This window comes from Python bivittatus, unplaced genomic scaffold (assembly GCF_059951505.1).
Source record: "Python bivittatus isolate LINGU-HERP-01145 unplaced genomic scaffold, Pbiv_v1 ctg000120_np1212, whole genome shotgun sequence".
NCBI classification, from domain to species: Eukaryota; Metazoa; Chordata; class Lepidosauria; order Squamata; family Pythonidae; genus Python; species Python bivittatus.
In genome coordinates, this window is record NW_028277037.1 from 4,653,542 (window position 1) to 4,666,513 (window position 12,972).

At 37.9% G+C, this 12,972-nt stretch overlaps 2 protein-coding genes across 7 annotated transcripts in view; one reads left to right on the forward strand and one right to left on the reverse strand.

Moving 5' to 3' along the window:
• The window catches only part of INTS13 (integrator complex subunit 13), a 23,639-nt gene extending 22,279 nt beyond the window's left edge, over positions 1–1,360 (reverse strand). For 4 of the 5 annotated variants that reach the window (XR_015795107.1, XM_088134867.1, XM_025167602.2 and 1 more), the window contains exon 1: positions 1,229–1,360. Coding sequence is in view for 3 of the 5 variants with exons in the window: in XM_088134867.1 (XP_087990993.1) it covers positions 1,229–1,356 (128 nt within the window). In the remaining 2 variants the exon portion in view is untranslated. Of the gene's footprint in view, positions 1–809; positions 943–1,228 lie in introns of those variants that run through there. The other variant, XM_088134868.1, reaches the window with a different exon arrangement.
• Positions 1,266–12,065, forward strand: FGFR1OP2 (FGFR1 oncogene partner 2). Of its 2 annotated transcripts, none has more exons than XM_088134873.1 (6): positions 1,266–1,405; positions 3,791–3,927; positions 4,904–5,021; positions 5,852–5,994; positions 8,373–8,486; positions 11,122–12,065. In XM_088134873.1, exons 2-6 carry the CDS (start codon positions 3,793–3,795, stop codon positions 11,254–11,256), a joined length of 645 nt encoding a protein of 214 aa, XP_087990999.1. In that variant the 5' UTR covers positions 1,266–1,405; positions 3,791–3,792; the 3' UTR covers positions 11,257–12,065. The 2 variants fall into 2 exon arrangements, with proteins under 2 accessions (XP_087990999.1, XP_087991000.1); XM_088134874.1 differs by having other exon boundaries at positions 11,125–12,065.
• The last annotated feature ends 907 nt before the right edge of the window (positions 12,066–12,972 follow it).

Consider the following 12,972-nt stretch of genomic DNA (forward strand, 5'->3'; position numbering starts at 1 on the left):
TGCAAACCACTGTTCATGGGAATATGTGCTGAAGGAATTCAAGCATGATGCATTTTATATCCAGGGTTGAGTAAATAATAACTTAGCATATTGCCTGAACTCAGCCAATAGCTCAGAAAGCAAAAACTCAAAGTTAGTTCAGACCATGAGCATCTGCAGAGGGTGGCGGAGGGGTGATGACACAAGCATTGTGACACCAACCCTCAAACATGACTTAGGCAAGTCATTTTCATGACAACATGATGCACATATGATTATTTTGGCTTCGTGGCTTGTTACCAACACCGCTAAGCCTTAGTTCGAGAGACAATCTGCAACTGCAGAGGGCTTCTTCTCCCTTTCTGGAGTCGCAGAGCAAGATGCTTACTAAGACGACCGAGCGGGCAATTGCACGATCTTTGGCAGATGCCCCGCATTCCCCTTTTCCTTTTGGAAAAAGCTGATCCTCCTCTCCCTGTAGAATCTCTGCTTGCTGCACAGGGGTATGAGAAAGGTGTTTCGGGGTATGTCTTCAAGGCATGCCGCACTTTAAGCTTACGACACGGCGAAATCACACGTTAAAAGTTTGGGAAGGATGAAGCGCGCAACAAAATACACGCGTTAATTAAAGCACGCAATAAAATACAGGGAAGGCTGAGAAGGACTACCCTACAGGGCGCAAGAAATTGTGCGGGGGGGGGAGCTATTGCTACTTTCCCCCCAGGATCTGGTCCCCTTTGCACGTGGAAAGCTTGCCCAGGGACCTTTAACGGATTAAAGAGCCCCCGCCAGTATTTTCAACCCAAAACGACACACACACGCGCACACACCGTATGTTGCTTCAGAGCAGCCACTCTGAATTTCAGAAAGCCTCTCTTCCACTCCAATGGAGAAGGACGCCCCTGCTCAACCCGCAGGCGAGGCTCTACGCCTCTTCCGCTCTCGGGCAAATCACTGGGGGCGGGGAGAAACTGACATCTCGCGATACTTTGGGTGGAAAACCGCATTGGCTGGGGAATTCCCCGCCTCCCTTCGAGACGCTAAAGTGGACTAGGAAATCTCGCGATACTTAGACGCAAAGGGTTCTGCCTTTCCTCCCGGAGGGAGCGGCGATAGAAAACTCGCCTCGCGATACTTCACAGCGTAGGTCGGGGGAGAAGATGCCAAATCTCGCGATAGCCCGCTTCGCCTGCATCGTCTCTCCAGCAGCGGCGAGCGGCTTCTTAGCGGCGCTCTTGCGCGTACCTACCTCACCGCTGCTCCATGGGGTCGCCCGGCCACCCGGTGCCGCTTTCTCTTGTCCTTCGAGCTGCCGCTGTGTAAGGGTGCGACGCGGTAGGCGGACGGCGAAGCGGGGTCGCCGGCGTCCCTCCACATCCCCGCTTGCGCTGCGCCCTGCCGGGGGAGGAATGAATCGGAACCATCGGTGAGTGCGCGCGCGCGCGGGCGTGCGTGCGTCTTTGAGGTGGATGCGGGCGGGAGGGGGGAGGGAGAGGCATCGCTGCGCTCTGATTGGCTGGCGCGGTGGGGGCGCTGGGGCGCGCGGGGGCGACGGTTCGGAGGGCCGTTAAACGGCTCCTGAGCCCCGGGTCGGGTTCGCTCCTCCTCCTCCGCGCGCGGGAAGGCGAACCATGTCCGCAGGCGCCTCGCTGCTCGGGATCCTGGAGTGGGACGGCCCTGCCTGGGGGAGCCCCTCCGTCCCGGCCAAGCTCCTGCACGGGTCTGAGAGAGCAAACCCGGGCACCGCAGGAGGTGGGCCGCGGGAGTCACGAAGGCGGCATGCGGGAAGCTCGACCCCCTGCGCTCTTGCCACACACTTGCGTCGCACCGCCTGCTTCCCTGAATCCACACGTCCTATTTTAGCCTATGAGGATATTTATTCATTTGATTTATACACCTCCTTGAGCTCAGGGTGGTGTACCTAGGGCTCCCTCCTATTTCTAATCGGTTAAACAGTGTTTCTCAACCTTGGCGGCTTGAAGGTGTGTGGACTTCAGCTCCCAGAATTCCCCAGCCAGCATGGCTGGCTGGGGAATTCTGAGAGCTGAAGTCCACACACCTTCAAGCCGCCAAGGTTGAGAAACGCTGGGTTACAACAACTCTATGAAGCAGGCTGGTCTGAGAGTTAGTGACTAACACCACTCCAGATCAACATCAGTTGAACTTCTTGCTTCTCTGGCAGCTCAGAGTCTAAACATTTCAGTGAATGCTGAAATTGTAGGTGTGTGACACGTGGTTTTCTGGTGTTGCAGATTCATTAGTATTCCAGAGGTGGCGGCTGGAGGGCCTTAAAGCATGCCACTGGTCAACTTCAAGCTTTAAAATACTTGATTGGAAGAATGATTTATTTCAGTATTCTGCTTTCCACAAATAGGAAATTGGTAATGATAGACCTTTGTAGGTGTGTTGTCCCTGATTCTTAGTCAAAATCATTTGAAATCTGCAATTACTGATATAATATAGCCTACACTTTGTGTATGTATTGTAGATTAGTGCCTTAGTGTCAGCTTCTCAGCTTCCCATTTTAATTTGAATGCAATCAGTAATGGCTTTGATTTCTCTTTGTTGCTTAGTGTTGTCCCTGATTCTTAGTCAAAATCATTTGAAATCTGCAATTACTGATATAATATAGCCTACACTTTGTGTATGTATTGTAGATTAGTGCCTTAGTGTCAGCTTCTCAGCTTCCCATTTTAATTTGAATGCAATCAGTAATGGTTTTGATTTCTCTATGGGGGTCAGGACAGTTTGGTTGATTCTCTGTCTCACCTGATTCACAAATACTGTAAAGTATGCTGAGTAATACTGACAGGTAAAGGCCACCAAATAGATTTGATTTTAGGTTTCCCTAATTTAGTGGGAAAGTGATCAATGATCAGTGAAAAGTGTTAATATTAGTTACAATCAATTTCTAAATGAAGTAACCCCCAAAATCAATACACATCTAAAAACAAAACTTTACAAAAAGAGTTACATTATGTTTAAATTCAAGAGCTTTATTTAAAGACTCATTTGTGATGTCCTTTATGTTGTGAAAACCATATAACAAATGTGTCAGAGAGGAAGTATTAAATAGGGTAATTTGTAGAGTATATTCTTGTTCCCACAGTTGCTTTGTGACAAATAATACCTTTCAACAGGAAGGGGTGACCTGAATTTCTTGCATATTTTTCCACTGTCAGCATTTAGCAAGGGTAGAATGACTACAAGCTATGCATGCCTTCTGTGAAACTAGAATTTATTGAAATGAAGTTTCCCCTAGTTCTTATGCTGGCTGGAGATTATTAGCATTATACATCAAATACCTTGAGGGTGCAAAAGGCTCTTTATATTGTTACTGCTTTGTACTCTGTCAATGCAGATGCCTCATTCAATGTATCAGGGTCACAAGGGGGCCTTACATACATATAAGTTGTTGTTTCAAAAATTAAGAGGTCTTCAAATATGATAAGTTTCAGAATATGCAGGATGACAGTTCATACCGTAATCAAAATATAAGACATCCCAGCTTGGAAGCAGGGCAGTAGCACTTCCAAGGTGTGATTTACAAGTGATATAAATTAAGCCAATCCTGTGCATACTTAACTTGAAGTCACTTAATCTTGCTTCTGTATTGCATTGGGATACTTGATGTAGAATAATAAAGGATCAAATTAACCCTCGGTGACATTTTCAAAAGGAAGAGGACTTACATATTTTCATACTTAAATCAGTCTGCATGTTCAGGATGCCAGCCAACTTATGCTGTTTCTGACAAACTAAGTGGAACTGTAGCTGGTATTATGTAACATTACCTTATTTTAATTTTTAGAAATGAGTTGCACAATTGAGAAGGCCCTAGCTGATGCAAAAGCATTAGTGGAGCGACTAAGAGAGCATGACAGTGCAGCGGAAGCTCTCATTGAACAAACTACAGATCTCAACAAACGAGTGGAAGCAATGAAACAGGTTACTGTTCTTTCTTAATAATTGTTATTCAGAAACTGACTGCTTCATTACGGTATTTTGAAATTTGCAGAGACTAAAAGTGCAAAACATTCAGTTCTGCACTTTTTAAATTTATTTTATTATTTAATTTCCAGAATTCACACTTTTGAGAGTACTCTATACCATATTTGCTGTGTTTGGGTATATTTAATTTATTTCTCTCTTTAAATGTTAAATCATCGACTGCTTCTTTTGCATTGTATTTTCATGCAATATTACAATATTTACTTGTGCAGTGGTAAATTTGATCTTTTTTAAAATACTGCAACATTTTTAATATTTACAGCAAGCATACAAATTTGGGAGGGTATATTCATTTGCACTAATAAGATACTTAATTCAGTTCATTTATTTACTATCATAAATCTGATACAATTAATGCTTGATACATAAAATAATGATTCAGTTAACATTCTCAGTTTGTTTGTATTATCTGCTTGTACCATCTTGAGAGTTTGGATTGTTGCACTCCTGAATAGTTAATGCAACTGCATCATGCAGAAAATGACCAGGTTTACACATTTTGCTAATCTTGCTTTGCCTAATCATGGTTTATTAAATACAATGTAATGTGATAAGTCAAAACCAAGTAAATGACAATATGGCTTATTGCAGTGTGTTAATGTTGCACTTTTGCGGTTTTACAGGCAACCTCATACAGCAGACATTTTAATAAGTTCAATTTTATTGAAATAGAATCTTATTTAAATGAAAATTTTAAAATAGTCTGTTTTTCATGGTTTAGTTCAAAGTGTTCAGTTTTTAAATTCACATTTGAGAAATATAAAGGCAAAGTTTTTATGGGTTCATAGTACTAATTATTACTGTATCAAAATGTCTGGTTTTGATATTGATATTCAGCTTTGCTTTTAATACCAGATATCTAATAATGTCTCGCTTTTCTCTCTTTTTTATAAAATGTCTTATTTACTTTCAGTACCAGGAAGAAATTCAAGAACTTAATGAAGTAGCAAGACATAGGCCTCGCTCTTCCCTGGTCTTAGGTATCCAGCAGGAAAATAGACAGATCAGAGAACTGCAACAAGAAAATAAAGGTGAATAAGCATTCAGTTTAAGAACAGTACTTTTTACTATTACTATTTTACTATTAAAGTAGTCCCAAGGTTTCTTATTAAAATTCAGCATGCTTTATTAGCATAGCCAAGCACTTATTACATCTTCCCTTCTCTGATGTGTACATAAGCCAGTAAAATATCTGAAGCATCAGGTGCTTTAGTGGCCCATGGTGTGTGTGTGTGTTGGGAGGGGAGAGATAATGTAATAATTAATTCAGTATACATTTTAATGTATCATGCTTGATGTGGCATTGGAAGCATGCAGCATTTGGAGCCAAAGCAGGTGAAGTATTATTGTTGCTGTTGACGCTTTTCCTGAGCCCACCCAGTAGCTTCACAGGATCAAGAAAATTCTCATTTTGAGTTCAGGAGGCATTACAGAAATAGCAAGCATCTTTGCCTGAGTACTTAGGACTTAGATCTGAATACTGAACACCTCGACATTGCATTAGTAGTTGCAGTGTAATTTACTTTACAAATATTTTTGTAACATAGCATTTTATAAATTTAAATAGCATTTCTGCAGATGTTATTGTGAACAAACACTGTTCTAATTGTTAGAAATAGCTACACTTTCCGTGACCCTTTTTACTTCCATCAGCCATAGACTATGTTGCAAATGACATATAAGAGTGTTTGATGATGTAGTAGTAATCCATGTAAAGGAAAAGACTGGAAATTTCGGATATCTCACAGTATTTGAATTATCTGCATAGACAGAAATTCTTCCTTCGTGAGTCTACTTGATTCTATTTTTGTAGTTACGTAGTATTACTCGTGTACATTAAATTTGTTATGTATTTTGACAGAACTCCGTACATCTCTTGAAGAACATCAGTGTGCCTTGGAGCTAATAATGAGCAAATATAGAGAGCAGATGTTCAGATTGCTCATGGCCAGCAAAAAAGATGATCCAGGTATAATAATGAAGTTAAAGGAGCAGCACTCCAAGGTAGTATGCCTTTAATATTTTTGTAAATGTCTTCTAATACTATGCTTTATTTTGGATACTTCAGATTTTATTTGCTACCTTAAGTTGGTAATAAACAACACATGACCTGCAAAACAGCAATGAGAGAAGGAAGATTTGCATAGAATGAGGTATAGGAGAAGAGATACTTAATTGTTAACTTAATTTTTTTTTCTTTGCTATCTCTTATTCCCAGCCTGGGTTCTAGAATTGTGTTTCTGTCATTTGATATCATTACAATGAGCTAAAGACATCCAAGGAAGGAACCCAAGTGAGTTCCTATTTATTGCTTCAATTTAACTGCCCAAACTTTCCATTTCTTTTAGTGAAAGAAATAATCTCTTGCTTAGTTGAATATTAAAGGTTTGGTGAAAACAGTTTGGTTTCTTGATTGCTGTTCAGAGTCCTGCTGAATTGAAGCAGCATGTATTCAAATAAATATTGCACCTTTTATTAAAAATCAAAAGGGAAAGGCAGAAACATTTTCAGAAGGGGTTAAATTTATCGCAAATTCCATTGCAATTTGGAAAGCTACGTTTGCTTCCTAAAGATACTCACATTCTTCTATTATTATTTATCATAATCTTTTCATTCCTTCTGGAAATTCAAACCAGCGCACATGGGATTTCTCCCCTGCCCCTGCAAAAAAAAAAAAAAAAAAAGTCTGAAAGGTAAAAGAATTTTTAGGAGTCAGTTTAGAACTAGAGACCAGTACACAATTCCAGCGAAGCACAAAGTTCATTACAGTAACAGAGGCAAAGGAACAAGCCTAATGTGAAGAAATGCAACTCTCTATATTGAGTTATGTAAACTACAATATACATTTAATCAGTGTAACATTTAATTGATTGGATTATAGCATGTGTGCATTAATGTAGTCAAGATAGTAAGGCAATAGAGCAAATACAATGGCTTTCTTGAGTTGAACAAAGTGATCTAAGAATATGTCAAGATGTTATTCTTCTCTATGTGTTATCTGGTCTCTTTGTTTCCCACCGCATTATATTATCCCCTTGTGTCTGAATAACATTCCTTTGCGTCTAAATGTTTTACGACAGAACTAATAGTTTATTCCCCTGGGAAAATCTGTTTGGGAAGGGGATAATTTACTTGTCTAACCTAACACCATTTTCTGTTTTACCCAAAATCACTCAGGGAGTTCCATGGTTAGGTGGGAACTTCATCCTGAGTTTCTGAATGTAATCCAACATCTTTATCTCTGCAGTGCCCTAGCTTTTCCATCCAAAAGTAAATTTAGTTCTTACAAAAGTATTAAAAATAACCTCGGTACGCAAAGAATGCTGATATTCCAAGAAGTTACTATAAACCTGAATAGTTATTTACTCAAGTTATCCAAAGCTTCCAGATGCTTTTTGAATGTTTGCTTTAAAAGTATCTTCCAATCTTTTTTGAGGAGTGAATTAATTACCCCAAAGCAGAATATAATTCCTTCAAGTAGGTGCATATGCATATTATGGATGACATCAAAGCATTGTACATAAGAATGTTATGAAACTCTGTAATTATGGAGGTCAGGAAGATATGTTTACATATTTGGGGGGGTAGATAATGCATATAACTAATATTGTTAGTTAATAGTTTATAATGGAATAGTTAATATTGAAATTTTTAAAAATGTAACTGCAAGAAATAATTGCCTTCCAAAATCAAATCTGGCCCTTTGCGAGGCTGTAGTTGAATCAATATCATATGCTTTGTGGAGCTGTTCATTGTACCATACATGGCACTCTGAAGTAACATCATCCCTCCTGGTAGATCACTCTAGCTATTATATAGAAATGGATGTGGTTTTCCTATTAGCCAATAAATGCTTAGAAATCTCAAAAAGGGTAGCAAAATGTTTATTGATTTGATTTGATTTATATAGCTGCTCATCTCACCTCTGGGTGGCTCACAGCAACAAAATGTTATTCAACCATGATTTCTGTAAAACCTTCAGATGTATGGACATCAGCTCCCAGAATTCCCCAGCCAGCATGGCCATTGCTAAGAATTCTGGGAACTGAAATCCACACATCTCAAAGTTGGCCATATTGGGAAACACTGCTGTAAGAAATGCAATTAGCTGTGCATTTTCTCTTTTAATATTTTAGCTTTATTATATATTTTGCGGCTGGATATTTTATAGAGAATTTTGGTCTGTCACCATAACTAACATTAGAATTCCAAGAAGTAATGTAATGACTTGAAAACTATTAAGCAGCTCTTCTTATTGTGGACTTAAATCACCAAAATTGAAACTAGTTTTTGCTTATTGATTGGTTATATGTTTAACACTCAGGAAGTATTTTAAAACTAAAGTATTACTGTTTGTTAATGTTACTTTGCTCTTGATTTAGGAACTACAAGTGCATGTGGACCAAATCACAGAAATGGCAGCAGTAATGCGAAAAGCCATTGAAATTGATGAGCAGCAGGGTTGCAAAGAACAAGAACGCATTTTTCAGCTTGAGGTAGGTTTTAAACTCTATGGGCAAATGAATACATTGTTTTTAACCTGTTTTAAATGGGTGAATTCAAAGAATAAATAAGATAAGAATGTTAAAGTACTAATTGTTAATATGTAAGGCTAAAATTTGAACATATTTTAAATGACATCATCTAGCTGAAGATAAATTGTACTGGGTAATCTGGAAGTGTTGTTTTATAAATTAATCATAAACATAGCTGAATTACTTTCCAATGTGTATTGGACAGCAGCTTTCTATTTTTTTTAAGGTTTTTTTTTTAAATCCTGCCTTAATTGAACGTTTCTTCAGACTCAATTTTTTTTTTTTTGCTCAGAGTGGGCAGAAGAAATGGTCTTCTTTATAACTTCTGTTCAGTTTCTGTCAAGACTAGGTTTGAATTCCAGAGGAACTGAAGAAGGACAATGATTGTGCACAGTATCTCCTAACACTTTTCCACCGCCTCATTCAGTTCACAAAATTCTCTTGTTTTCACCGTCCCTTATGGTGAGAACAAGAGAGGGCATACTTTCAAATCAAATAAAAGTATGTCTTCTTCAGAGTCTTAATTCTAGTACTTTTCCATATACTTCAAAGACTGAAACCTTCCTGAGAAAAAGCTTGTGTCCTCATGGCTTCTAATGAGTAACTCTAGTGAAAGATGCTCAGTTTGGGTGCATCAGTACACCGGTACTTGGGTACTCTTCAAGGTGTGGGATGTCAACACTACCCCAAGGCATGTGATTGTGGAAGAATGTAGAGAGAACCTTGATGAAAGAATGCAGGAACCATTAAGGAAAGAGAAACAACGTCACCTTGAAATTGGCAGGCTTTCAAGATTCTGTTATTATACCCTTCAACAATAAAACGTTCCTCTAATCCTTGCAGTGTCTGTTTCCTGACCTGGCCTACCTATAGACAATATAAAGCATTTTTGCTATATTTCTCTGTTGCAAATACCTAACTCTTCTTTCATAGTTAATAGCTGATTGGCAACTGATTATTTGATAATATTCGGTTCTATTTTCTACATAGTGTTTTGCCAGTATAACTGGTAATTAATCCATAATTTTTTATATTTCCAATGTACCCAACTAGGGTTAAGAATTTGATAGAGCAGTTTAGGAAACCATGAGACCCATTAAGCTGAAAGATTAAGTACCGTGAGGTTGCCCAGCATATTCATATTAAGCTGCAGCAGCCACACAGAAGCTTCCCAAGAATGTTTCCAGAAATCCACATTTCAGACACTAAAAAGGCCATTAGCACAAGATCTGTTGAACCCAGCCTGGAAACTAACAACTTACAGGGACATTGTCCAGTTCATTATAATTTAATTATGCTTGATCCAACTATAACTGGTTGAAATGTATTCATCTCTTCTACTAGCTGTGCTTTACTTGGCCAAGAAGGTTTATGTGTGAATTGTGCACATTTGGTATTCGGGGTATTTATATTTGCTTACAGGTGTGATATTATACACATGCATACTATGATGAACAAAACATTTTTACTCATAATTGATCCTGCCACTGGCTTATTGATGGAAATCAGAATTGAAACAGATGATAAATATCTGTGGTGGAATGTTACTGAGATTAGACAAATACCATCAAAAATGCTACTTAAACCTTTAAAAGTGATAGTAATATGCAGTATCATATCAAAAGGACCTACCCATCTTTATATACCTTTCTACGCTTTTGATAGCTGTGTTAGCCAATACATAAGGTAGTTGTTTACTGCTAATATTAATATTCTGGGAAATAGGTTAATGGGCATGTCTTCATCCAGTTACAAGGAGAACTGAAGCTTCCATTAGAAAATTAGCCATAGTTCTCCATTACATCCTAAACATACTTTGGTAGCTTCTTTTTAAAAAAACAACTGTAATGATTTCTTAGAATGAGTTGGAATCAAATTCCATCTCCAGATCCAATGAACTCTGTTATCTGGGCTCAGATGCAAAGGGACTCATTATAGTTTTAAATGTAGAAGTAACTGTTCCATGGTTCCTTGTCACAGCTGTTCGTGAAGTTGAGTTGGGAGTGGATCACCCACACATAGCAGCAAAGGATGATTTCCCATTATTTTTGAAATGTCTTGGTGACTGAAAAAATATCAAATAATGTATTTAACTCATTTTTGCCCAATAATCTGTGACACTGTCTTTCAGCAATGGTTTCTCTTCTTGAAAGTGTTGCAGTATTAACTGCTTATACTAAAATGCTATTCAGATATAAGCTGGGGCGGGGGGTGATTAAAATTTTATATGTGCTCAGATGTTTTTATTTATTTTTCACAAGTTTTACATCTGAGGATTAATTTTGAACTGACAATTGGTTATTTACAAGACTGGTTTAAGTCGTCACCAACCGTATGAGTGGCTGAAACATTTTTAGCTGTGTAGTGTATTGGATTCCTTTCTATTGAATGATGCATTTGGCTATGGTATATTGAAAGACAAAGAATCTCTGTCTCTGTAGTGATGGGCAAAGGTAGAAGGTCTCTGGAGAGAATAGTAAGACATCATTTTCTCTGATTTATAGATTTCTTTTTAGATGTTTGAAGCAACTTTCCTTTAATCATTTGTTTTATTCTTTGCCATGTCATTTTAAAAGCATTGTTTCGTTGCTTACAGCAGGAAAACAAAGGACTGAGAGAAATACTGCAGATAACCAGAGAATCGTTCCTGAATCTCAAAGAAGATGCATCAGAAAGTACATCTCTGTCAGCACTAGTAACAAACAGTGATTTGAGTCTGAGAAAAAACTGAAGATCTTACGAAGATGGTCTGTCATAACAAAAAGTATCAGGCCTCCCTTATCAAAGCAGCGGTTTCCTAATGGGCATTGAGAAATTAATATATCCTAAATCCAATTGAGTTTTACACCACATATAATACATAATACTCAGCGATTGGTGGAGGAAAATATCAAGTCATTCAAAGCACAGTCATATATAGTAATGGATCTGCTTCAAGGCATGCTCACTATATTGCTGATGTTCTTAATCCATTGCTATCCTAAATTAGAGAGGGTTGTTTTTACAAGAGTTAAGTTGTACAGCATTACTAGGGTAACACTTGAAACTCTCTTTCATATGGACAGGAACTTCATTTTTAAATAGAATTAATCCCACAAGAACATTAAATAACAGCACCTTTTTAAAAAGATAACTTCATCTGGGAAGATGACGGGGCTGGTGAGAAATTTGCTGGTATTTGTTGTCAGTGAGTATTAGTATTTTTAGCTCTTAGAACTTACAGAACTAACAAAAGATGTTAAAAATCAGTTGGTAAGCAATAACAGTTGAGGGAAATTTTGCACACTTGAGTATGCTTCTGAAATTTATTCTTTTACAACCAGTAACTGATGAGAGCTACTGTAGTAAAATTACAAAAAATCTGTTTAGGTCCCTATAAAATTAACAGATTCCACATCATGTTTTCAGTTAGCATAAACAGGCAAGACCTTTTTAACTTTCAGTAAATCAAGATACTCATGAACTTGTATGTAAATAACTTTAGGGTCATATGTGTTTTCTTGTGAGATACCCTGTGAATTAAAAAACACTTATAAAATGCTTGAGAGTTTTTTAGAATATTTTTGGAGATAAAAGTTAATCCACTTACATAATGTAAAATGCTTCATGTTGATACCTAAAACATTGAGGTTCAGCAGTGTTCCATGCACACGATGGGTTTCATGCCCTTCTCCCTTTTATATCCTAGCCAATGAAACATTTTCCAGAATGGTGTACAAAGGAGTTGAGCATCTGCCAGCTGAAAGAAGAAACAGGATAAATAATTTGCTTTCCATACGCGTAGGATTCTTGGGAATTAAGGCTGAATATAAGTATCTTAAAAGTAAATCTTAACCTCAGATTGTAATGAGTAATTTTTCAAAAACATACTAGGAGCCTCTGTTTTCGTATGTCAGGGCCAGCTATCTGCAAATGAGAGGTGGTTCTGACATAACCGCATGGAAGAACTGGTAAATTTGTCCTGATAAGCTAAACTGTTTTGAAAATGGTCAGATGCATTTTTGTAAGAAAAGATTCTAGCCTTCAGGGAGCCCAGCTGAAAAGGTATGCTTCCATTAGTCATTTATAGACCTTTTAGTTACAATTAAGCCTAATAAGTTAAGCTTAAATTATTTCCATTGGCCTACTTATTCCAGGAATGTACATAAAATTAAAAATGGAAGGGGGGGGGTTAAATTCTAGAATATGCTTGGAATAACACTTGTTGGTAGTACAGTTTAGGATTAAATTTGCATGTGTTATTTAGAATGTTTTTCCCAAGTTGTTCCTACAGGTTTTGTTACAGCTCTTAAGAGTTTACCACTGATTTGATTATGCTTGCTGGGGAGAATCAGAGTTATATTCCACCATTATTTAATTCTAATTTTAAAATATGGCCTACTATTATGCTTTTATTGGTAGATGTTTTTAGCATAGTAGTTCATTCAAACAGTATAGTGCATATTTA

What these genes read in the sequence shown, in the direction of transcription:
- FGFR1OP2 (XM_088134873.1), top strand. Translation starts at nt 3,793, where the DNA reads ATGAGTTGCACAATTGAGAAGGCCCTAGCTGATGCAAAAGCATTAGTG. An exon ending in GAGTGGAAGCAATGAAACAG is followed by an intron (nt 3,928 to 4,903) that starts GTTACTGTTCTT and finishes ATTTACTTTCAG; the next exon opens with TACCAGGAAGAAATTCAAGA. An exon ending in TAAAGGAGCAGCACTCCAAG is followed by an intron (nt 5,995 to 8,372) that starts GTAGTATGCCTT and finishes CTCTTGATTTAG; the next exon opens with GAACTACAAGTGCATGTGGA.